At 41.4% G+C, this 27,391-nt stretch overlaps 1 protein-coding gene across 6 annotated transcripts in view; it reads left to right on the top strand.

Annotated features, from left to right (window-relative positions):
* Positions 1-27,391, top strand: part of grip2b (glutamate receptor interacting protein 2b) — a 243,907-nt gene that overhangs the window by 208,766 nt on the left and 7,750 nt on the right. For 5 of the 6 annotated variants that reach the window (XM_072715496.1, XM_072715497.1, XM_072715499.1 and 2 more), the window contains exons 13-20: positions 15,390-15,535; positions 16,971-17,051; positions 19,484-19,547; positions 23,333-23,478; positions 25,215-25,359; positions 26,541-26,680; positions 26,773-26,949; positions 27,178-27,331. In XM_072715496.1, the coding sequence (XP_072571597.1) occupies positions 15,390-15,535; positions 16,971-17,051; positions 19,484-19,547; positions 23,333-23,478; positions 25,215-25,359; positions 26,541-26,680; positions 26,773-26,949; positions 27,178-27,331 (1,053 nt within the window). The remainder of the gene's footprint in view (positions 1-15,389; positions 15,536-16,970; positions 17,052-19,483; positions 19,548-23,332; positions 23,479-25,214; positions 25,360-26,540; positions 26,681-26,772; positions 26,950-27,177; positions 27,332-27,391) is intronic. The other variant, XM_072715498.1, reaches the window with a different exon arrangement.

Here is a 27,391-nt window from a genome sequence, read left to right as displayed (position 1 = left end):
TCCAACTACCTGTTGATTCACCCTAAGGCCCCAAATTAGGGTTAGCAAACTGAGGCTAGGGTTAGGGTTAGAGAAACTATGGCATATCCAGACATCAATATGTGTTTTTATGACAGTTCTGCTCCCCACACGGATGAGAGAACAAAATTCAGCATGCTTTAGTAGCAAATTGCCTACTTTCCAACTACCTGTTGATTCACCCTAAGGCCCCAAATTAGGGTTAGCAAACTGAGGCTAGGGTTAGGGTTAGAGAAACTATGGCATATCCAGACATTAATATGTGTTTTTATGACAGTTCTGCTCCCCACACGGATGAGAGAACAAAATTCAGCATGCTTTAGCTCTTTCATTGTCGCCGCCTAGTGGTTCGGACGCATACGTCCAAATTTTCAATAACAAAAAAAAATGACGTTCAATAAAAGAAACAAATGTATCAAATCAACCAAAAACGGCTTGTTACACTACAAAAAACCTTTCAGATAATATCTGTAGAAAGTTGCGCAATTTTTGTGCCATGGTTTTTTTGTAACAAGTAAAAATAAAATGACCATGGTAGCCATCTTTAAACGGGTCGAGTGTCAGGAAGTAAAATATAAGTGTTAATAAAATGAAAACTAAGCACTTCAATCTATTTCTTTCACGGCCAATAATTCATAAACCGTCACAGTATTAAGACAAAACACGCATTTTTCCATAAATATGACTGTAATGCTCTGAAATAGCTTGCTCACTCATCGCGGAAAAATGTCAGTCGGCATTCTGTACATTCGTGCAATGTTTATTATCTTCAGAGTTTTAGAAGAAAACCAATGAATAAAATGACAAAGTTACCCTCGTTTGAAAGCTTGATCTCTTATGTACATAAATCAATCACTGTAATCCTTCATTGTCAAGTATTTTTTCAGATATATGCTCTGCTTCCCTGCTAGCACATTATTTTTTACGCACTGAACCTTTGCCCATGGTTATGTTTCACCATAATAAACTTTTTACATGAACATCAAATTACAGTGTCATTTGCTTCATCCAATAGAGGTGTGTCTAAGGTTTGCAAAATGGTATGGGATGTGCTGATTGGGCATTGTTTTTCGCGCTGGGGACATGAATGCGCAACTTATTATCTGCAGGTGCAGTATTTGTGGGAGTGTCTCGATTACGCATTACGCACGTAGTCTCCGTGAGTTTACCCAGTTATTTTCGGACAACAACTTTTTTGACTGAAGAAAAATGGCTCGGATGACTTTCACTGTTGAGAAAGCACAGAAGATGATTTTGAAGTGTGGTTCGGGGGAAGAAAGTGTCGCTTTTATCCATTGATTCGATGGAGGAGGACGCTTTTTTGCGCGGAGAGGATGCAACGCTCGACATAAGTACATTTATTTACAGTTTACTCTTTTATTCTATAGATTTTTATAATTCCGTGATTCAGTAAATTACAATTAACATTTGCTTTGGTAACACTTGTATTGTGGTACATTGGGAAAAGTTCCGCATCGCCTTTGTCAAGCTTTGAAGTGTGCAAAGTAATGCAGCGCTTTTGGCTTTCACTTGGGCAAAGTTACGCGGGGCTTTGTTTGGGCAAAGTTATGCGGGGCACTTGTCGGCCTTGTTTGAGCAAAGTTATGTACAGTACTTGTCGGCTTTGTTTGGGCAACATTATGTACGGTACTTGTCGGCTTTGTTTGGGCAAAGTTATGCGGGGCACTTGTCAGCTTTGTTTGGGCAAAGTTATGCGGGGCACTTGTCGGGCTTTGTTTGGGCAAAGTTATGCGGGGCACTTGTCGGGCTTTGTTTGGGCACAGTTATGCGGGGCACTTGTCGGGCTTTGTTTGGGCACAGTTATGCAGGGTTAGGGTTAGAAACAAAATGTTTCTTATGACCCATAAGTGGTAATGCATTTAGAAAGAAAGACGCTATCCCAAAACACTGCTAGTTACACTGCGGCCATTTTGGATAGGTTTTGGATAGGTTTGGCACAAGTCGTGTGAATAAAATATAGATTTTCCTACAAATGTGTGGTGATTTTGTGTGACAAAATGTTACTTATGACCCATAAGTGGTAATGCATTTAGAAAGAAAGACGCTACCCCAAAAAACACTGCTAGTTACACTGTGGCCAGTTTGGATAGGTTTTGGATAGGTTTTGGATAAGTTTGGCACAAGTCGTGTGAATAAAATATAGATTTTCCTACAAATGTGTGGTGATGATGTGTGACAAATTGTTACTTATGACCTATAAGTGGTAATGCATTTAGAAAGAAAGTTGCTACCCCAAAAAACACTGCTAGTTACACTATTGCCATTTTGGATAAGTTTCAGATTAGTTTAGGTTAGGTTTTGGATAGGAAAGGCTCCCAGTTGCACCATTTGCTCTTTCCTCCGTAAAACCTGTTGGGCTGCATCAAATGATATGAAATTGGGCACACATGTAGAAAACAAGTTTGGGAACCAGATTTTTAAAATTGGACCTATTCCATCATGTAGTTTTTGAAATATTTACAAAAATCCAAGACACAAAGACAGGTTTTTGTATTTTTCCAACTGTTTTTGTTATATTCGCATGTCCATAAATTATACACAGGTTATTCATTTCGTTATTGAACTTCCTACAATCAATTGTAAAGGGGTCAACTCTGATTTTAGGTATCAGGCATGTGTCTGTGACTTTTATATCTGAAGTTATAAGGTAATTATTCCAAAGAGGGAAGAAATGCCCCCCCATGCAAGGGGCCCCTGGTGCCCTCCATAGAGTTAGTAGCATATTGCCTACTTTCCAACTACCTGTTGATTCACCCTAAGGCCCCAAATTAGGGTTAGCAAACTGAGGCTATGGTTAGGGTTAGAAAAACTATGGCATATCCAGACATCAATATATGTGTTTATGACAGTTCTGCTCCCCACACGGATGAGAAAACAAAATTCAGCATGCTTTAGTAGCATATTGCCTACTTTCCAACTACCTGTTGATTCACCCTAAGGCCCCAAATTAGGGTTAGCAAACTGAGGCTAGGGTTAGAGAAACTATGGCATATCCAGACATCAATATGTGTTTTTATGACAGTTCTGCTCCCCACACGGATGAGAAAACAAAATTCAGCATGCTTTAGTAGCATATTGCCTACTTTCCAACTACCTGTTGATTCACCCTAAGGCCCCAAATTACGGTTAGCAAACTGAGGCTAGGGTTAGGGTTAGAGAAACTATGGCATATCCAGACATCAATATGTGTTTTTATGACAGTTCTGCTCCCCACACGGATGAGAAAACAAAATTCAGCATGCTTTAGTAGCATATTGCCTACTTTCCAACAACCTGTTGATTCACCGTAAGGCCCCAAATTAGGGTTAGCAAACTGAGGCTAGGGTTAGGGTTAGAGAAACTATGGCATATCCAGACATCAATATGTGTTTTTATGACAGTTCTGCTCCCCACACGGATGAGAAAACAAAATTCAGCATGCTTTAGTAGCATATTGCCTACTTTCCAACTACCTGTTGATTCACCCTAAGGCCCCAAATTAGGGTTAGCAAACTGAGGCTAGGGTTAGGGTTAGAGAAACTATGGCATATCCAGACATCAATATGTGTTTTTATGACAGTTCTGCTCCCCACACGGATGAGAAAACAAAATTCAGCATGCTTTAGTAGCATATTGCCTACTTTCCAACTACCTGTTGATTCACACTAAGGCCCCAAATTAGGGTTAGCAAACTGAGGCTAGGGTTAGGGTTAGAAAAACTATGGCATATCCAGACATCAATATATGTGTTTATGACAGTTCTGCTCCCCACACGGATGAGAAAACAAAATTCAGCATGCTTTAGTAGCATATTGCCTACTTTCCAACTACCTGTTGATTCACCCTAAGGCCCCAAATTAGGGTTAGCAAACTGAGGCTAGGATTAGGGTTAGAAAAACTATGGCATATCCAGACATCAACATATGTTTTTATGACAGTTCTGCTCCCCACACGGATGAGAAAACAAAATTTAGCATGCTTTAGTAGCATATTGCCTACTTTCCAACTACCTTTTGATTCACCCTATGGCGCCAAATTAGGGTTAGCAAACTGAGGCTATGGTTAGGGTTAGAAAAACTATGGCATATCCAGACATCAATATGTGTTTTTATGACAGTTCTGCTCCCCACACGGATGAGAGAACAAAATTCAGCATGCTTTAGTAGCATATTGCTTACTTTCCAACTACCTGTTGATTCACCCTAAGGCCCCAAATTAGGGTTAGCAAACTGAGGCTAGGGTTAGGGTTAGAGAAACTATGGCATATCCAGACATCAATATGTGTTTTTATGACAGTTCTGCTCCCCACACGGATGAGAGAACAAAATTCAGCATGCTTTAGTAGCATATTGCCTACTTTCCAACTACCTGTTGATTCACCCTAAGGCCCCAAATTAGGGTTAGGGTTAGCAAACTGAGGCTAGGGTTAGGGTTAGAAAAACTATGGCATATACAGACATCAACGTGTGTTTTTATGACAGTTCTGCTGCCCAAACGGATAGGAAACCACAATTCAGCATGATTTAGTAGCATATTGCCTACTTTCCAACTACCTGTTGATTCACCCTAAGGCCCCAAATTAGGGTTAGCAAACTGAGGCTAGGGTTAGGGTTAGAAAAACTATGGCATATCCAGACATCAACATGTGTTTTTATGACAGTTCTGCTCCCCACACGGATGAGAAAACAAAATTCAGCATGCTTTAGTAGCATATTGCTTACTTTCCAACTACCTGTTGATTCACCCTAAGGCCCCAAATTAGGGTTAGCAAACTGAGGCTAGGGTTAGGGTTAGAAAAACTATGGCATATCCAGACATCAATATGTGTTTTTATGACAGTTCTGCTCCCCACACGGATGAGAAAACAAAATTCAGCATGCTTTAGTAGCATATTGCTTACTTTCCAACTACCTGTTGATTCACCCTAAGGCCCCAAATTAGGGTTAGGCTTAGCAAACTGAGGCGAGGGTTAAGGTTAGAAAAACTATGGCATTTCCAGACATCATCATGTGTTTTTATGACAGTTCTGCTCCCCACACGGATGAGAAAACAAAATTCAGCATGCTATAGTAGTATATTGCCTACTTTCCAACTACCTTTTGATTCACCCTATGGCGCCAAATTAGGGTTAGCAAACTGAGGCTAGGATTAGGGTTAGAAAAACTATGGCATATCCAGACATCAACATATGTTTTTATGACAGTTCTGCTCCCCACACGGATGAGAAAACAAAATTTAGCATGCTTTAGTAGCATATTGCCTACTTTCCAACTACCTTTTGATTCACCCTATGGCGCCAAATTAGGGTTAGCAAACTGAGGCTATGGTTAGGGTTAGAAAAACTATGGCATATCCAGACATCAATATGTGTTTTTATGACAGTTCTGCTCCCCACACGGATGAGAGAACAAAATTCAGCATGCTTTAGTAGCATATTGCTTACTTTCCAACTACCTGTTGATTCACCGTAAGGCCCCAAATTAGGGTTAGGAAACTGAGGCTAGGGTTAGGGTTAGAGAAACTATGGCATATCCAGACATCAATATGTGTTTTTATGACAGTTCTGCTCCCCACACGGATGAGAGAACAAAATTCAGCATGCTTTAGTAGCATATTGCCTACTTTCCAACTACCTGTTGATTCACCCTAAGGCCCCAAATTAGGGTTAGGGTTAGCAAACTGAGGCTAGGGTTAGGGTTAGAAAAACTATGGCATATACAGACATCAACGTGTGTTTTTATGACAGTTCTGCTGCCCAAACGGATAGGAAACCACAATTCAGCATGATTTAGTAGCATATTGCCTACTTTCCAACTACCTGTTGATTCACCCTAAGGCCCCAAATTAGGGTTAGCAAACTGAGGCTAGGGTTAGGGTTAGAAAAACTATGGCATATCCAGACATCAACATGTGTTTTTATGACAGTTCTGCTCCCCACACGGATGAGAGAACAAAATTCAGCATGCTTTAGTAGCATATTGCCTACTTTCCAACTACCTGTTGATTCACCCTAAGGCCCCAAATTAGGGTTAGGGTTAGCAAACTGAGGCTAGGGTTAGGGTTAGAAAAACTATGGCATATACAGACATCAACGTGTGTTTTTATGACAGTTCTGCTGCCCAAACGGATAGGAAACCACAATTCAGCATGATTTAGTAGCATATTGCCTACTTTCCAACTACCTGTTGATTCACCCTAAGGCCCCAAATTAGGGTTAGCAAACTGAGGCTAGGGTTAGGGTTAGAAAAACTATGGCATATCCAGACATCAACATGTGTTTTTATGACAGTTCTGCTCCCCACACGGATGAGAAAACAAAATTCAGCATGCTTTAGTAGCATATTGCCTACTTTACAACAACCTGTTGATTCACCCTAAGGCCCCAAATTAGGGTTAGGGTTAGCAAACTGAGGCTAGGGTTAGGGTTAGAAAAACTATGGCATTTCCAGACATCATCGTGTGTTTTTATGACAGTTCTGCTCCCCACACGGATGAGAAAACAAAATTCAGCATGCTTTAGTAGCATATTGCCTACTTTCCAACTACCTTTTGATTCACCCTATGGCGCCAAATTAGGGTTAGCAAACTGAGGCTAGGGTTAGGGTTAGAAAAACTATGGCATATCCAGAGATCAACATGTGTTTTTATGACAGTTCTGCTCCCCACACGGATGAGAAAACAAAATTCAGCATGCTTTAGTAGCATATTGCTTACTTTCCAACTACCTGTTGATTCACCCTAAGGCCCCAAATTACGGTTAGGGTTAGCAAACTGAGGCTAGGGTTAGGGTTAGAAAAACTATGGCATATCCAGACATCAATATGTGTTTTTATGACAGTTCTGCTCACCACACGGATGAGAAAACAAAATTCAGCATGCTTTAGTAGCATATTGCCTACTTTCCAACTACCTTTTGATTCACCCTATGGCGCCAAATTAGGGTTAGCAAACTGAGGCTAGGGTTAGGGTTAGAAAAACTATGGCATATCCAGAGATCAACATGTGTTTTTATGACAGTTCTGCTCCCCACACGGATGAGAAAACAAAATTCAGCATGCTTTAGTAGCATATTGCTTACTTTCCAACTACCTGTTGATTCACCCTAAGGCCCCAAATTACGGTTAGGGTTAGCAAACTGAGGCTAGGGTTAGGGTTAGAAAAACTATGGCATATCCAGACATCAATATGTGTTTTTATGACAGTTCTGCTCACCACACGGATGAGAAAACAAAATTCAGCATGCTTTAGTAGCATATTGCCTACTTTCCAACTACCTGTTGATTCACCCTAAGGCCCCAAATTAGGGTTAGCAAACTGAGGCTAGGGTTAGGGTTAGAAAAACTATGGGATATCCAGACATCAATATGTGTTTTTATGACAGTTCTGCTCCCCACACGGATGAGAAAACAAGATTCAGCATGCTTTAGTAGCATACTGCCTACTTTACAACAACTTGTTGATTCACCCTAAGGCCCCAAATTAGGGTTAGGGTTAGCAAACTGAGGCTAGGGTTAGGGTTAGAAAAACTATGGCATTTCCAGACATCATCATGTGTTTTTATGACAGTTCTGCTCCCCACACGGATGAGAGAACAAAATTCAGCATGCTTTAGTAGCATATTGCCTACTTTCCAACTACCTGTTGATTCACCCTAAGGCCCCAAATTAGGGTTAGCAAACTGAGGCTAGGGTTAGGGTTAGAAAAACTATGGCATATCCAGACATCAATATGTGTTTTTATGACAGTTCTGCTCCCCACACGGATGAGAAAACAAAATTCAGCATGCTTTAGTAGCATATTGCTTACTTTCCAACTACCTGTTGATTCACCCTAAGGCCCCAAATTAGGGTTAGGCTTAGCAAACTGAGGCGAGGGTTAAGGTTAGAAAAACTATGGCATTTCCAGACATCATCATGTGTTTTTATGACAGTTCTGCTCCCCACACGGATGAGAAAACAAAATTCAGCATGCTATAGTAGTATATTGCCTACTTTCCAACTACCTTTTGATTCACCCTATGGCGCCAAATTAGGGTTAGCAAACTGAGGCTAGGATTAGGGTTAGAAAAACTATGGCATATCCAGACATCAACATATGTTTTTATGACAGTTCTGCTCCCCACACGGATGAGAAAACAAAATTTAGCATGCTTTAGTAGCATATTGCCTACTTTCCAACTACCTTTTGATTCACCCTATGGCGCCAAATTAGGGTTAGCAAACTGAGGCTAGGGTTAGGGTTAGAAAAACTATGGCATATCCAGACATCAATATGTGTTTTTATGACAGTTCTGCTCCCCACACGGATGAGAGAACAAAATTCAGCATGCTTTAGTAGCATATTGCTTACTTTCCAACTACCTGTTGATTCACCCTAAGGCCCCAAATTAGGGTTAGCAAACTGAGGCTAGGGTTAGGGTTAGAGAAACTATGGCATATCCAGACATCAATATGTGTTTTTATGACAGTTCTGCTCCCCACACGGATGAGAGAACAAAATTCAGCATGCTTTAGTAGCATATTGCCTACTTTCCAACTACCTGTTGATTCACCCTAAGGCCCCAAATTAGGGTTAGGGTTAGCAAACTGAGGCTAGGGTTAGGGTTAGAAAAACTATGGCATATACAGACATCAACGTGTGTTTTTATGACAGTTCTGCTGCCCAAACGGATAGGAAACCACAATTCAGCATGATTTAGTAGCATATTGCCTACTTTCCAACTACCTGTTGATTCACCCTAAGGCCCCAAATTAGGGTTAGCAAACTGAGGCTAGGGTTAGGGTTAGAATAACTATGGCATATCCAGACATCAATATGTGTTTTTATGACAGTTCTGCTCCCCACACGGATGAGAAAACAAAATTCAGCATGCTTTAGTAGCATATTGCTTACTTTCCAACTACCTGTTGATTCACCCTAAGGCCCCAAATTACGGTTAGGGTTAGCAAACTGAGGCTAGGGTTAGGGTTAGAAAAACTATGGCATATCCAGACATCAATATGTGTTTTTATGACAGTTCTGCTCACCACACGGATGAGAAAACAAAATTCAGCATGCTTTAGTAGCATATTGCCTACTTTCCAACTACCTGTTGATTCACCCTAAGGCCCCAAATTAGGGTTAGCAAACTGAGGCTAGGGTTAGGGTTAGAAAAACTTTGGGATATCCAGACATCAATATGTGTTTTTATGACAGTTCTGCTCCCCACACGGATGAGAAAACAAGATTCAGCATGCTTTAGTAGCATACTGCCTACTTTACAACAACTTGTTGATTCACCCTAAGGCCCCAAATTAGGGTTAGGGTTAGCAAACTGAGGTTAGGGTTAGAAAAACTATGGCATTTCCAGACATCATCATGTGTTTTTATGACAGTTCTGCTCCCCACACGAATGAGAGAACAAAATTCAGCATGCTTTAGTAGCATATTGCCTACTTTCCAACTACCTGTTGATTCACCCTAAGGCCCCAAATTAGGGTTAGCAAACTGAGGCTAGGGTTAGGGTTAGAGAAACTATGGCATATCCAGACATCAATATGTGTTTTTATGACAGTTCTGCTCCCCACACGGATGAGAGAACAAAATTCAGCATGCTTTAGTAGCATATTGCCTACTTTCCAACTACCTGTTGATTCACCCTAAGGCCCCAAATTAGGGTTAGCAAACTGAGGCTAGGGTTAGGGTTAGAGAAACTATGGCATATCCAGACATCAATATGTGTTTTTATGACAGTTCTGCTCCCCACACGGATGAGAAAACAAAATTCAGCATGCTTTAGTAGCATATTGCCTACTTTCCAACTACCTGTTGATTCACCCTTAGGCCCCAAATTAGGGTTAGCAAACTGAGGCTAGGGTTAGGGTTAGAAAAACTATGGCATATCCAGACATCAATATGTGTTTTTATGACAGTTCTGCTCCCCACACGGATGAGAAAACAAAATTCAGCATGCTTTAGTAGCATATTGCCTACTTTCCAACTACCTGTTTATTCACCCTAAGGCCCCAAATTAGGGTTAGCAAACTGAGGCTAGGGTTAGGGTTAGAAAAACTATGGCATATCCAGACATCAACATATGTTTTTATGACAGTTCTGCTCCCCACACGGATGAGAAAACAAAATTCAGCATGCTTTAGTAGCATATTGCCTACTTTCCAACTACCTGTTGATTCACCCTAAGGCCCCAAATTAGGGTTAGGGTTAGCAAACTGAGGCTAGGGTTAGGGTTAGAAAAACTATGGCATATCCAGACATCAACATATGTTTTTATGACAGTTCTGCTCCCCACACGGATGAGAAAACAAAATTCAGCATGCTTTAGTAGCATATTGCCTACTTTCCAACTACCTGTTGATTCACCCTAAGGCCCCAAATTACGGTTAGCAAACTGAGGCTAGGCTTAGGGTTAGAGAAACTATGGCATATCCAGACATCAATATGTGTTTTTATGACAGTTCTGCTCCCCACACGGATGAGAAAACAAAATTCAGCATGCTTTAGTAGCATATTGCCTACTTTCCAACTACCTGTTGATTCACCCTAAGGCCCCAAATTAGGGTTAGGGTTAGCAAACTGAGGCTAGGGTTAGGGTTAGAAAAACTATGGCATATCCAGACATCAACATATGTTTTTATGACAGTTCTGCTCCCCACACGGATGAGAAAACAAAATTCAGCATGCTTTAGTAGCATATTGCCTACTTTCCAACTACCTGTTGATTCACCCTAAGGCCCCAAATTAGGGTTAGCAAACTGAGGCTAGGGTTAGGGTTAGAAAAACTATGGCATATCCAGACATCAACATATGTTTTTATGACAGTTCTGCTCCCCACACGGATGAGAAAACAAAATTCAGCATGCTTTAGTAGCATATTGCCTACTTTCCAACTACCTGTTGATTCACCCTAAGGCCCCAAATTACGGTTAGCAAACTGAGGCTAGGGTTAGGGTTAGAGAAACTATGGCATATCCAGACATCAATATGTGTTTTTATGACAGTTCTGCTCCCCACACGGATGAGAGAACAAAATTCAGCATGCTTTAGTAGCATATTGCCTACTTTCCAACTACCTGTTGATTCACCCTAAGGCCCCAAATTAGGGTTAGGGTTAGCAAACTGAGGCTAGGGTTAGGGTTAGAAAAACTATGGCATATCCAGACATCAATATGTGTTTTTCTGACAGTTCTGCTCCCCACACGGATACTAAACCACAATTCAGCATGGTTTAAGCTCCGCCAGCCTGATACCGTATTTTATTCTCATGCTAGATATTTTCACAAATGACCATACTGCCTTGTTACGTGCAGGCTTGACCCAGGTCATCATCTGTTCTACCAACTCATCACAGCACAGTACGATTCTTTGAGATGTAAAGATTCTTGGGAACGTGTAATTTGGGAGTGAAAAAGCAAAACGACAGCATGGAAAGTGGCTCTTGCGTTGTCAAAAGTGATTGTGTGCCATTTACAGTGGCAAAGCACATCACAGAACTCTCAATTATGTGCAGATGCACATAGCATTTTGCTACAAGATAGTGAACGCCCCAGCACCAAACACGACCAGTTAATGCTTAATACTGTACAACAATGTATAAAAAACTCTTGTCATTTTGCCTGCACTGTGTACTGTGATGTCTTTACCTTCCCATGGACCCTCTTACTTACACATGGCGGTTAAATAAAAATGTCCAATAATGAAGTTTTACTGTCTTTGTAAAAATATAGCGAAGAATATGTATGTCTATGTATGAATACGTATATATGTATGTGTATAGTTAATGCCCAGGTATAGAACTCACAAATATTAACGCCCCCGCCCCCCAATTTCTAAAATGGCATTGCTCACGTGAAAATACAGCGCCCCCTTATTAAATAGCAGCATAAAATGAATACAAAGTGCTACATACGAAACGCATATGGGTGAGATCCTGAATTTATTCAGCACTATCTTGGCTGGCGGGGCTGACTAAGTACGTGCGGATTTCCAGCGTGAGTCTGAAAGCGTGTCATGCTAGATGCTTGAGATTTGGCAGCCATGAAAATGTAAATTTTTTCAACCGAGTTTATTTATAACAGATAGCATTACTTTATACTTATGTTAAAAAGCAGAAACTTCAACGAACATGAAATCAACAATGAACTACGTCTACTTATCCAATATGTTATATAATACATACTGTATTTGAAAATTGTTCAGCTTTACGATTTCAGGACAGACCAGTCACTCTGTCAGGAACATTACGGCTTTTTGGATGTGGTTTTAGCTTCAATGCTGCTACTAACACTAACGGCACATTAGCGCAAAGGGCTGCATACGCCGAATTACGTCTTGCTTGGTGGTCAAAGGCGTTTGACGTTCATTGGCGTGGGAAACAGCGGTTCTACTGCTAAACCACTACCAAAAAGACTACAAACGCTGCGACGGTTAAAATAGAAGCGTCCCGTCAGGTTTTAAATAATAACTTCATGTTTTGGCTATCGGTCCGGGTCCGTATAGGACAGCTTCTGGGTCCGGACCCGGCCCGCCTGTTAGTGACCTCTGACGTAAAGGCATAAACTAAGAGGTATAACTAAGAAAAATAACAGTACAGACAAATTTTAAACAGCACAAAATATTGAGACCGGTTCTGAGGCAAATGGGGGGCTAACTTAACAGCGAAGTCACGTGACTGTGTAAATAAGCAATATCTCTGCATGGAAGCTGCACAAAGGACAGTTTTAACAGCACAAACGATTGCGATCGGTTTGGTTGAAATCAGACCTAAATAAATACTCGCTTAAAGGAATTTTACCCTGAATCCAGTTGTGTAGGTGAAATTATGCCAGTTTATGTTTCTCATAACAAATAAGTGGCATCTCATGGGTCAGCACTGCAGCCTTTCACCTCTAGGGGGTGTCATTTCCAATCCCATGTCCTCTATGTAGTTCAGTCAGCTCCCTCAATCCAAAGACATTTGGTTTATGTTGAGGGTGTCCTATCCTTCCTGCCATGGGCCCTAGTGTCACCTATAATTAATTATGCAGAACTAATGGGCAGATGATGAATCAAACGAAGTAGTTCTACTTTTAGGCCACACTTACCGTCGATATGGATCTGCGTGAGATACTTACAGAACCCCTGTGGGTCATCTTGCCCCCCAGTGCTTAGTTTTAAATTACAGGTAGACACCATGATCCTTTAAAATTACTCTACATATAAGTCCTATCTTTCGGGGATCTTGAAAAGGAAAAAGTCATTTTCTTTATAGCTCATTTGAAATCACTTGGCAGTTGTCAGGCTGCGTAAGAGTTGATTACTTTCATATCTGGGTCAAGACTCTGCAGGAATAGCAACAGGAGGACTGCCTGTTATCAGTGAGATTTAATGCTGGGATTATATTCGGAGTCAAGGCATGTCAGGGTCTCGTTTACAAAGTGTGCTGTGAAATTGGATATCTCATTATCATCTTTTCCTTTTCATTTAATTTCCCATTAGAGTGACATATCACACGTGTAAACTCGAGTCTCAGAAGGACCTCATCTGGTGTCCTTGCCCTCGCTGTTCCGGAGTCGCCGTTAAAGGCATCCGTCTCCCTCATTGCTGCGGTGAGGTTCGTCCTCAGGTTTCCGTGATGTGACGCTAAGCACCTTCCTCTCCAGGACCCAGAAATGGCCCCGTACCCACAGAAAGTGCCACTTGACTTCTCCCTCCTGCAAGATGCCGATGATTAGCGATCAGTCAGCGGGTAGCTAATAGAATCTGACGCTTGGCCACCAGCTCTACATGGTGCATCCGTCAGCTTGCCAGCTAAATGACTGACCTGCCGAAACTGTCGGTGCAGCGTCAATTACGCTGCTCAGCATCCTAATCATTTGTATTCCGCTACCAGGCAAGGACAAGGGACCCCAAAATCACCTTTCATGAGACCGTTTGTCACATGTGTCATATATATATATATATATATATATATATATATATATATATATATATATATAGTTTGACTGTCACATTCTCAGTGATTTTCTCAGGCACTCCGAATGTCTTTGCCAAGGTTCCATTACCTCATTTGTCCGTTCCCAGTAGGCCTGCTTGACCCTATTATTAATGTATACAAATGTGTCTGACCTCTGTCTCAGCATCGTGGTCACATCCAGCTGACCTAGTTTTAAGACCGTGGACATCTGCTGGTCGCCATGCCTGGCTATTCAGCTGCTTCTGTATTCGGTTGGTTTTTTACATATGAGCTGGACTGTGGCTCTGTGTCACTCACGCTCTGCCTGTGATCGGAAGGTCGCCGATTCAGATCACATGTTCGAGTGATTTCACAGGTGGGCCCTGGAGAAACGCCTTTAGCCCCAAATCCTCCAGGGACTGGCTGACCCTGGTCTTGCAACTGTATGTCACTTTGGAGACACAATCATCTAATGACAAAATTTAATATAGCTTCCTCCCATAATGGTTGGTATAATTTCTTAACACAAAATTACAAACCAATGGCACTAACTGATGCCCTACAGTTTATGGTAATGATGGTGCACAGAGGTTGTGAACATGAGCCAGAAGATGATCGAGGCAAGCAAGCAAAATTCTGTGCTTCTGACTTAGTGCTATTCTCCTTTTTATCCTTTTTAAGCTTGTTTGACAGTGAAGAATATTTGCAGTTGTAGTCATTGGATCCCAGAGAGACACTAAAGACACTAAAATGTTTGGTGTTTTATGTTATTGCAAAGGTGTTACTAGTTAAAAAGCAGCCAATGAGACTGCATGATAATTAACTTTTTTTTTTTTAGCTCAGAACAGCTCTTTTAGAACTATAATACGGGTTTAAATTTATTACTACTTTAAATTGATGTTTTTACGTAAAACTGCTGATTGTTTCTAATTTGATATATATTTTTTGAAAACTAATGAAAGTAATGATTTTTGTTGGAAACTAAAAAAAATTGCAACATTTTTACTGAATTGAACAAGCATCCTGAGACTTTCTGTGGGACTGCATGAAACGGGGGGCAAGAAGGCCTGTATCAAATGAAGAGCACCTGTCGAAGGCCTGTATCAAATGAAGAGCACCTGTCCTCGTTTCATACTTTAATCTCTCGTCAGTGGGTAGATCGACCGCCCTTGTAAATTAGACTAATTTGTTATGCATTCCTAAGCCAGAAATCCTGTCATTCGACATGTAATGGGCCTCGTTGGCTTGAGGAAAATAGCATCGATGTTAACGAATCTCTGGACAAACGGCTCCCAGGAAGACGAGCAGCTGCTGTGCCCTTGAGCAAAACATATCTAAATTACTTTATTGAAATATCCAGCTGTTGAGATGATTAAAAGCATGTATGTGAGGTAATAATGGATTTTTTATTGTGTGTGTGTGTGTGTGTGTTTGTTGACAGGTGTGGATTGCTGCAGGTTGGGGACAGACTACTGTCCATAAACAGCATACCAGCAGAGGATGGAACACTGGAAGAAGCCAATCAGCTGCTCCGAGATGCAGCTCTGGCCAATAAGGTCACCCTGGAGGTGGAGTTTGATGTAGCAGGTTAAAATTTACATCTTTTTTTTCAGTTTTTCAGTTCAGCTGTTTCAAATCTTAGTCTTAGCGTAATACCTTCCAAATTACTCAAAGCCAGTAAATAGACCAAGTCTTGTTGTTTAGCTAGAGAGACTGGTCATTTATGATTCTTTTTGGTTCCACTTTTCACATATTTCACAAAGCAATAAGACTTTTTAAATATTTTTCTGCTTTTGTCAATTTATCTGCTTGCATACAGAAAGGCAGTAGCTAAATATCACATCTTCTCACATCTCACCAAAATTTGTCGAGATCAACGTAAACACCGAGAATGATGAATGCTGAATAAAGATGTAAACACATTTTTAGAAACATAAATATTTTATATGAATATTATTTATTTTATTCTGTGATATTAATGAGATTATTTACTTATAAATTTCTTTGTAAAATGCATTTCAAATGAGTTAACTATTTCACTTTTTTATGCGTTTAGCTATGTCTTAGCTACTGCTGGACTAGCAACACGTGATTTGTGTAGAGCTTACTGTATATCAGTCAGACATAAAAAAGAACCCTGCAGGTTTTCTCCTTCAGATGTGAGCTGCAGACTAGACTTTGCATTTCACAGAGCTCTGTGATGGACAGTCTGTCTTCCTTTTGCCACTGTGAGGAATTACCTTTGGCATTTCTAACACATTTTTATTGCAGTACAGATATATTACTATTCACTGTTCTAAAGATAAGTGGTGGAAGGGATAATTTGCACATTTGTTCTGGGGTGGAATATGTTGTTTGTTCAAGGGCCATTATTTCTGTATATGGGTGTCTGTGTGTACGTACAATACATTGATATTTTAATTTGAATTTCAAGTTTAGCTGTTAGGATGGATGATGATGAATGTGGACAGGCTAAAGATGGTATTTAGTCTAAATAATATGGAGGAGAAGATGCGAGGGGAGTGACATTTTTCTTTTTATGTCTTTGACCTGGATCTTGGTCGATGTAAAATTATATACACTGAGCGAGAATATTGCTGGTCTTCTGGCAAAGTGGTTGATTTGATAGGAATGCTGATATCTAATAGGCATGACAGTGATTTTCTGCAGAACCCAGCGACTCAGAATAAAATTAGACTTTTTAAAGAGTTTCATTAAACTCAATTCAACTCAATTTGTGTTGCTTGGAATTATTCAAGTATAAATAATATCGGGGCTGAATTTGATTACAGGCAAAGATATATAAAACCAACACATGTCACTGTCACACAGAATTGCATTATTTTACAGTAGCGTTTTGTAATAAATTACAGTCGGGTGCTATGAGTCTTAGAATTGGGACACAGGAAGAATTCTGCATGTGTGATTTACTATCACTTCACTGCTGCATGACCTGGGGCTGTCAGAATTTTTGTTTTGATTTGCAAATGTGTGAAGTCCCCTCCCCCCCCCCACCCCCCAGAATCTGTCATCCCCAGCAGTGGCACATTTCATGTAAAGCTTCCCAAGAAGAGAGGAGTGGAGCTGGGCATCACCATCAGCGGTGAGCATCTTCGACCGGGGGGGTCGGGCGGTTATGTTGCTTGGCGACACCAGCCCACCGTGCGAATTAATCTTCCTGTGAATTGAGTCCCATGCGGGCGGGCCGGCCTCACAGGATGGGGCCCAGGGCCACAGGGACACTCAGCGGCGGCCCATCTAAAGGAATCATGAATTTGCCAACATTAATCAGTATCTTTTGGTGTGTATATCAGTCAAATTTCTATTTATTTGATGTAGCGTCATCGGGGCATAGCATCACCGTACGTTACCCAGAATTTATACTCTCGCTACGCGGAAAGATAAATTGATTTCACTGTTCGACGGTGGAAAATATTGCATTCTCATGGATGGATGGGACTGCATTTTGCTAGAAAATACTCTGAGATGATAGTGTGCTTCAGTGTGGACTGAATGATGATCACTTCCTTCAGGCCTCATATCCGTAATACCAGCTGCGGCATGAGCACAATGGATTTCTCTGACGTAATTTTGTATTCCTCTGATTATGTCTATACATCGCTGCCAACGACAAGACAGCGATGTCTCACCCCCCCGGATCTCATAAGAGGCAACCAACCCCAGACAGACACCAGACATTTTGTTATGGTGTCACCTTGAGGAGGGGGTCTCCTTTTGCTGAATTCCATAATGTGACCTATGACTATTTTTAACTTGTCGCCAAATGTCATAATTGCAGGGCAGATGTTTCCAATCTCTTTTCCCATTATTTTTGTGCCTTGACAAAAAGAAAAACTTGAAGCCACATTGCACACCATTAAAATTATGTATTGCTTTCAGCAGGAAATCTCTACTTTAAAAAAAATTACCTAAAGTTAAATTGAAATGATTATGCTTTAATTTTTCTTCCTTCAAAATGAAAGCTTTGTACTCTTAACAACAAAGAGCCGTGTAGTTACTGAAATCAATTTTTTTTTTTTTATTTCTTAATACGAATAGCATTAATCGAAATAATAACCTAATTTGCAAGCTACTTGGTGTGTATCCTACTTAATAGGCATATTGAAAAAATACAGGAATAATGATAGTTAATTCTAAAGCCTTCTTTACAAATCTTGGGGTAATTTAAAATAAGAAAAACTCTTTAAAAGGAAACTGTAAAGTTATACAAACCTGAAAAAAGATTGTTTTGAAACAAAATGGCTGTCTCTGTTTATATCGAAATGCCATAAATGAAGATGGGGGGTCTTCTCCTTCTGGCAGGTCTCCTGGCCTTGGAAAGGTGTGGATGTTGAACAGCTGGCTTCACTCGCCTGTCATCTTAAGCGTTCTTCGTCCCTCTGTTATTGTTAAGTCGACTCTGTCCGTTTATGGTCCCGTCACTGCAATGCAGACCACGGGCAGCACTGAAGCTCCCCCCAGCCCTTGATAGCCAGTATTTACATTCCCTTCTGACGCCCACTTCAAGGCTCTGGCAGACCCTGGCATATAATCACTTTGAGGAAAGGCTCAGAGTGTTTCTGCAGCATTTGTATAAATGTTGTATCAAGGTGGTCTCCTGGAAAACGCAGGGATGTGCTCGTCTTTCCTGTCCCCCATGCTCAGGGAGAAATTCAAAAATCTATACAAGAGGCTGCTTGACTCAAATTATTTATTCACTGCATTCATTTATCCAACACAACTTACAGTAGATGGGAGTGTTACAATTTACATGTACCTGCCAGGATTTGAACACACAACCTTTGTGTTATTAGCACTACTTGTTCAGCTATAGGAGCATGCATGAGCTAGTGTCTTGTTTTCTTCCACCAATTCTCCATTAAGTTAATAATAGCCAACCATTGTCCTCAGATTGTTTCCTGCGCTGCGAACTGTTACAGACGCATTCAATCCAATAGCAGCCCCAAGATCCCCTGACCAATAACAATGCTATAACGCAATATTGTGTGATAAGACTGTAACACAGCGTCTAGAAATATAAGCTGATATTATACTACTATGTATTTTCTGTTATGTGAATTCTTTAGTCCCACACTTCAGTTCTGTTTATTGTTATGTGTGCTTTGTGTCTTATAGTATTTATTTCCTGTTTATTTTTGAAGGTAAGCACATATTTCTCATATCGCCGTCAACATGCAGATGGCTTTGAAGGTTTCGCTTAACGTCTTCATTGTAGTTGTATTGATAAATATAGAAAATGCCTCCTGGGGACAAAAGGAAAAAAAACAGTTCAATAAGGCTGTCAACCGGATAAAATATCCCTCGCCCAATAAATAGACATGTGATGAGTATAGTGTAGCTACAGTATACTGCACCATGGCTGACAAGCACATGCTCTGGGGACCTTCAGGCAGCAGTAGCAGGCGTCCTCAGATTGCCTGAAGGGAATAAAATCATTTGGTCTTTTAAGCCTTGTGTGTAGGGCTTTTTTTCCCTGAGTTTGAAAGTAAAGTCATTTTTCCTTCTTTCTGACAGCGAGTAAGAAGCCGGGAGAGCCTCTGATTATCTCCGACATCAAGAAGGGGAGCGTGGCTCACCGGTATGTAGCATGTCTGTCTACGGCAGCCCCAGCTGGACACCACATATCCCAGCATGCATCACTCATCAGTACCGCATGTGCTGTCCTGGGGTGGGAAGGACAGCTTTTGGTGATTTCAGATTTCGGTTTATGCTGAAGTTAGTGGAAGGGCCCTTATCTTCATCCTTCTGCTAGGAATAGCTTCTTACCTTTGAAACTTACCGTGTTTGTCCCCTTTTGTGTGGCAGTAATTTGTCCAGCATGTCACTGGAAAGCCTAGTTCATCATGCTATTTGATGAAAAGGGAGTGTTTTCAAGACCAGCAAAACTGTGTAACATGACTGGCTGCTACACTAGAAGGAGTCCTCAGATAAATATGTCAGTCTCATGTGCAGGAAGGCTTAGCGGCAGAATCTTATCACTTCCTCGATTTCCGTTGTCAGTCATTCGAATTGTTAATGCAACATATCTGAAAATGTGCCACAAATAGATAACCACAGGGCTGACTGGTAGAGGTTTGGCAAAGGGCAAGGTACTGTACCCTGAAACCTACTGGTTCAGGGGTGAGCAGAAGCTCTGCTGTTGTACCCTTGACTTGTGTACTTAAGCTACATGGTTTCAGGTTCCACATATCCAAGTGGTTAATAAAACGGAATAATGTATGTTACTTTGTATCAAGTATCACCTGTAATCGTGTGTACTTTTAGGTTCTGGGAATATACATTGAGTTCTCATTCTTTCATTCCCTAGTAGTACAAAAGAAATGCACAAATGCAAATTCTAAAAAGTTTTATAAGTCTTGATATTATATGCTGATATCTCTTGTGTAACTTTCCCTTCTTTGGAAAAAGTTCTGACAAGGTCTCCTAAAGAAGTCTGTCCGGATTGTAGCTCCTCTGAGGCAGTTCTGGGACCTTTTTTTTAAGTCGCTGCTCAGGATTAGCTAGGGGTGTTTTTCAATACCAAGAATGAAAAGATCATACTTGTGGTCTTGGAAAGAGCAGTCCTGCTAACTTGCTCCCAAGAACTAACTTCGGACGCAATGAATCATGGGATTATTCTCATTTAGCAAGAATGCAACTGATGCATCCTTGATATCTGGTGGGGGGCAAGAATGACATCCGGGGATTTTTACCATCCTCTATATTTCTGTTCTTGGCTGCTCCCTTGCCCCCTCCCTCAGTTATTCACTGTCTAAAGTTGAAAGTTCAAGAAGTTGATGAGGGAAGGAATGAGTGTGTGAGCGAGGAAGTATGGACAAAAAGCAGAATCGGGACACTCTTGCATCCTTGTTGACTTACCATGCTCTGCCTGTATGTATGAAGTAGGGGAAGTAATCCATTAAGTTCCTCATTTGCTGCATTTGTTTGGTACATATGCTTACCAAACCGAAAGACCTGCATACCGAATTTACACTCCTAGTATGAAGTTATCAGTGAAGCAGAAACTTTCTTGCCACCTCATGCATGGTTGTCACCATAAATGAATTTGTCTTTAGCAAAGGGTACTCTCGACTAGACTTCCCCATTCCCCTGGCAAAGGGGAGATTTGAGCAGAAGTTGCCCCGCGATGACTCCTTCTCTAAGGTATTGGGGCAGTACTTAAACATCTGGATTTCGGAAAAACTTCCAGAGCGAAGCAAAGGTAGTGAGGAAGGGTGGCGCATACATGTATAAGGGTTTTGGGATGTAGCCTTTGAGTATTGGGACTGGGCGTCGGCAGTGGATGACGTAAAACGGGTTTTGGAGAAGTACGGTGGAGAAAAACCCTAAGTACATTTTGCTCGACGAGTACTGAAGTACTGGGTAGGGCTTGTAAATCTTGCTGATTGGTGGACCGCAAGCCCTGACGCTAATTTGGAAGTTACGCAGAAGTGTGGGGAAAAGAGATACAAGTATTGGATATAAAATTAAGCCAATGGAATTATTTTTGTTTCTGAATTACATAAAATGCATTAATGGATACTTTTGTTGCTTGCATCTCTGTATTTCTGCATCGAAAAATTTGACCAATAACCAGCATACTTGTGTTTAATATCATCGGTGCCAGCAGTGAAACTTGGTAGTGCTTATTAACAAAAAATGTTACATTGTTTTTTTTATTCTGTGGAAAAAGAAAGATGGATATGCTGGCTATATAAATACAACTTAAATAAAATGCAATTTGTCCCATATTTTCAGACCCCAATAACTAACAAAATTACCAGCATTGTTTTGGGGTGGCGGTGTAGTTTTGTGTGAAATTGAATGTGTAGGTTAACCTATGAGCTTTTTGCATTTCCCAGGCTTATTTAGCATAAAGGTCACAGTTCCTGTTGTGCGGTGGGAAAGCAACAGGTAGCCAGGAGACACAAAAGTTCCCCGTTAAGAACTAGGTTCTTTAACTTCGATGGGAAAGCGCCTTTTGAGTTGTTCTGTAATAAGTGATGCCAGTCGAGTTTAATTTAAATCTGAAGTTATAATTCTCACATTTGGCTGCTGAATTACCACTTATTTGCTGCATTCTTTGGCAAACAAAAACTGAAAACTATATACAATCAAAAACAAGAAAAATACAGCACAAATTTGTTGTTCTAACAATTGGAATATATTTTTCCTGTTAGATGGGAGCAGAACATTTTTAGCTAAAAATAGGGACAGTAAATTTGTCGTAAAAGATCTTGTAGCCAACAATGTGAATAAAATAACTTTTTAATGGATACATTTTTTCCAGTAGCTGAGTAATTCAAACAGCAAAGTGTATGTATTTTTTAACTCCAAAATGTCAAAGAGCACTTGGAATATCCCACTAATATTTCCTAATTATAAGTAATTCTGTTTCATACATTTTTAAAGTTCCAGACTGAAAAAATTCTGTGGCACTTAAGAGGACCTTACTGAAAGCTAGAGCATCAGTTACAAAGGGTAAAAAAGAAATTATTTAAAATAAATAATTTATATGCACTTAATAATATTGTTGTGCATTGTCTAAGATGCAGCAGCAACAGCAAAACACAAACTTGTGCAATTTTTGGCTAACACCAGTTATTTGCAAAAAAAATGTTTTGTGAGTTTTATGTCTTATTGCAGAATATTCAGTGTTGCTTTGCTGTGACCTGGTAATGTAATACCTTGTACATCCAGCAGGGTGAGACATCAGCTTTTTAATTATCGCATGTCACAATTTCAGTATGTTGCCTGTCACTTGTGAATTCTGTTTCAAACTTGGGCCCCTGGCATTGTTTTGACAATTTTGACAAACTGCAGACTGAGATCACTGAATCTCATTAGTCTGAATCCCAGTTCCATCACCATGGCTATTAAAAAGCACAAAGCCTATACAGTAGAGTAGAGAGACAAGTGCTATCTCAGCAGTTGTCAGGATGGCTTTCTGATGGTGGAGGTTCCAGACTGTCTTTGGAAACTGACAAAGAGGTCTCTGCTGTCCTGGTGTGATCCAGTTGGCAGTTTATTTGAGACTGAGCTTGAGCAAGACCACTGACTTTTTACACACTTATTTGCATTTGTCCGTCCATCCATCCATCCATCCAGTTTCTGTAGCCGCTTATCCTCTTGGGGGGTCTGGAGCCTATCCCATAGCCTCTGGGCACAAGGCAGGGAACAACCCAGGATGGGGCGCCAACCCATCACAGTATTTGTATTTACTTGTATTACATATTTTTGGTGACTCAGTTGTGTCTCACTAGGTAAATATGGGCACATTGTTGAATCTGACTTTTGGCTTGGACTCCAGTAGACTTACCAGATTGGTCTGACCTGTCCTCCATCTTTATCGTTCTTTTTGTCTACATCCTCGATGTTTTGTAGAACTGGCACATTGGAACCGGGTGACAAGCTGCTGGCCATTGACAACGTGCGGCTGGTGAACTGTTCCACGGAGGACGCGATGCAGATCCTGCAGCAGAGTGAGGACCTGGTGAAGCTGAAGATCCGCAAGGATGAGGACAACTCTGGTGAGCATTGAGGGTCAATCTGGATGAGTATGACCACCAGCTCCAGGATGGTTTTAAGAGACCTGCACGTGGCAGCATTGAGTTTCCATTTGAATTTGAAATGTCGAAATGTTGTTTGGCAGTTTGTATTGTTTTTTAAAAATCGATTGAGTGCCTTGCATTTTCATTAATAATGCAAGAAGCAGAAGCTATACCAGGAGTGTTTACTTAGGGGATTAAAATAAACATTTGCCAGCAATGGCCTTTTTCCCTGCCAAAAATAAACATACCATCTTAATGTCCATGAATAGTGCACCTCCAACACTGTACATCTTCCTGTGACTTGTGATCTTGCTGGGAGACAGAAAATAAACATTTCAGAGAAGGTTCAGTGCTTCTCAGATGACAAGAGTTGTGAAAGCCGGGTAAAGAAAAGGTGCAGAAGAAAAGGAATCTCCTTTGCCGTGGAATGAAAAGAGGAAACGACAAGATGGAGGGAACCGACTTGATCTGACACCAGCCACACGGCTTTGGAATGATAAACACTGGTATCCCTGACCTTACATCCTTGACGTGCTCCTCAAAGAATGGGCTTGACCTGAAAATGCTTACATGCTATTAAAAAAAGCAATGTTTGTGAGAAACTGACTCACTTCATGGACTTGGAACAATAAGAGGCTAGTAAGAGTACCCTGTGTTGCATTCATCTTAGGCAATTTGATGTTTGATGGTCCTGGTGGCAGTAAGGACTATGACTCGTGGCAGAGGCCCGATGAGTCACGGTCTCTTGGTCTTGTCTGTGTACTCAAGGTCAGGAGTCGCTGCTAGACAGAGTCCTTTTTTTAACAGTTTACAGAAGCAAAAATACCCTGTTTGTGATGAAAAACAGGAGTATAAACAATCTGGGGCAACAAGTTTGTTCAGTTTGAGTGTTTAGCGCAGAGTCAATACGGAGGCATTCGAGACTTCTTCAAAGTGGCACTATACTCCAGGCTTTGCTCCACAGGAGAGGTATGACAAGTCAGCTCAACATCTGCTGCTGTATTGAACGTGCCAGAATATCTGCCGCTTGAACCTTGATGGCAAAATGTCGACTTATTAAACATCTCAAAAGCCTCTAAACTCGTCAGGACTCACCAAGGAGCAGAGGTGAATAGGTATCTGCTCCCTCTGGGGTGAGAGAGATGCTGTCTACCATGGTGGGGACCATCTCTGCTGCTACCAGACTGCCGCCATCCGTACCCTCGCGTCAGCACCCATACTGTATGAAACAGCCCTGGGATCTCTGCTGCTACATCTGAGACCCCATTCTCTTCAGTCAGACTAGCAGATTACTGAAGTCTTTGGCTCTGACAGCCTTTTTTCATTGCTTTTGAAATGTGTATGCCTTGGTTTTGCATTCTCCTACATCTGCAGGATCTCCAGGCAAGCTTCACTGGTGACCTACTTGTAAATCCAAACATATCAAAGAATATCAGATTTTCGTTTCCCTGAAGTTTCTTTGTGGATTAATTGCACCTTACAATGCTATTGCTGCTAATTGCACCTTACAATGCTATTGCTGTTAATTGCACCTTACAATGCTATTGTTGCTAATTGCACCTTACAATGCTATTGTTGCTAATTGCACCTTATGGAGCAATTACTGAAAATCCTGTTGCCCTCTCAGTATTTGTTCCCCATGAAAGGTCTTTGCCATTGCAGGTTGTCTGTAACATAGGCTGAAGTAGACCATCTTTTTTTCCTCTTTTCATCAGATGAGCAGGAGACTTCAGGATCTATCATTTACACTGTGGAGCTGAAAAGGTATGGTGGACCTCTAGGCATAACAATCTCAGGCACAGAGGAGCCATTTGACCCCATAGTCATCTCTGGGCTCACCAAACGGGGCCTCGCTGAGAGGTGAGGCCGAGTACCTCCTTCGTGAAGTTGTATGTGTGTGTGTGTGCGTGTGTGAGCAGGTTTACCTATCCTTATGGGGACATAATGTCCCCATAACGTGATAAATATCCATTTTTTTTCCCTTATGGGGACCGGTTTCCTGGTCCCCATAAGGGAAAACTCTATTTTATAAAAATCGGTGACTGCTATGAAAAAACTAAAAATGCAAAAACTCTTGTATTTTGTTAGGTTACTTATGGTTATGGTTTGGGCAGGGTAGGGGTTAAGGTTGTCATAGATAGTGTTAGCATTTTTCCCATTGAAATGAATGAGCGGTCCCCATAAGGATATGTTTACCCTACATGTGCGTGTGTGTGTGTGTGTGTGTGTGTTTGTGAGGCCCTCTGCTGGCTAGTTTAGGGAATTGCACACACAAATTCTGTCATACCTACCGCCGAGTTTGTGACTGTACCATGGTGATGTTTGAAGCTGTCAGACTCTAACTTGTGCAGTGTGCATTGCAAAGTAACCTGATGCAACTTGTCAGATAACTGTCAGCATCGATAATGTAAAGCTTTGCAAATCTGTGGAGGCCGATCTGAAGATCCTGCAGAGATAGTCACTAGTGCTGACGCTGTCATTTCAGTATCACAGACCACCAGGCTAAGTCGGTATGTGTTGTGATGAAGTCTAAGTCCACACCTTTGTCCTGAAGTTGACTGCTGTCCCTTTCATGGTGGCTAGCTTATCATTGTTTGACCTCAGTGTCTGACTGTTATACAAAACATGTAGAGTAACGTGATTACTGAGCAGGATATATAAAACAATTAAAAGGACCATAGATAGATAGACAGACAGACAGACAGACAGAGATTACTGCTGCCTTGTCTGTTGCTGTAGCTCAACAGTTAGTGCATTGTGCTAGTAAGTTGCTTTGCATAAAAAGTGTCAAATAGCTGTAAATGTTTGGAGTTTATCTGTAAGGGGCAGTGAGTAAAAGCTGAATTATTGTTTTTTTCCTCTTGTTTCTGATGTCGATATATAAGTTTTTGTGTTTGGATTCTCAGTTTATGTCGCAGTTTTATTTTGCCATGACGACACTCTCCAGAAATGTGCCTTTTGATTGGGCCTCTCCTTGCGACAAATCGTGCACAGTGCCAAAGGGAACTCCCCCCCCCTGCCCCACATCTTTGTACATGCAGGACAGGGGCAATCCACGTGGGGGACCGCATCCTGGCTATTAACAGCGTGAGCCTGAAAGGGAAGCCCCTCAGCGAAGCCATCCATCTGCTGCAGATGGCTGGAGAGACAGTCACGCTCAAGATCAAGAAACAGGTCGATGGTGAGTGTGTGCCTGCAGGGGGCGCTCAACACGCCCCAGGGAAAGCCTCTGTATCCTCGCAAGACAGAACTTTATCAAGTTTGTATTGGCAGCCCCAAGCGATAAGAAGTCGGGTCTCAAGAACGACCTGAGCGACAACGAGGACGAGACGACTGACTCTCAGAAGACCAACAAGTTCTCTGAGATCTTCTCTACCACCATTCCCAGTGTGGACTCGGCGACGGAGTCGTGGGACAGCTCTGGTGTCGACACCGGCTACGGGAGCCAAGGTGCGGTGGGCTTATTAACCATATCACTTGAGAAAGGTCCTAAACCCCATTTGATCCAGGGACGCTGGCTGATCACTACTTACACGTCACATTGGACAAAAGTACCTACTGAATAAATGTAAATATTTTGTTTCACATCAGAATATCAGCTCCTTTAGCCTGTTTTCACACTTTTTTTTTGCCTGTAATCAGCATCCCAGTACCAGCCTCTCCCCTCCTCTGTCCCAGGAACGTATATCCACCAGGCTGCCGGCATTTCCCTGCACCCCCATGAGTGGCGGAATGCCAAGCACAGGAGCGCAACTCCCCCTGCAGGCCGCCGCAAGAACTATCCATTCAGCGATGGGGGCTTCAGCGAGGATGACTGGGACAAGCCCACGGGGTAAGAATGAAGGCTGGCGACCCCCTGTAATGCACCATGGGAAGTTTTTATGGATTAGGC

Source organism: Paramormyrops kingsleyae, chromosome 8, assembly GCF_048594095.1.
Source record: "Paramormyrops kingsleyae isolate MSU_618 chromosome 8, PKINGS_0.4, whole genome shotgun sequence".
Taxonomy (NCBI): domain Eukaryota; kingdom Metazoa; phylum Chordata; class Actinopteri; order Osteoglossiformes; family Mormyridae; genus Paramormyrops; species Paramormyrops kingsleyae.
This window is presented reverse-complemented; position numbering and strand designations above follow the sequence as displayed.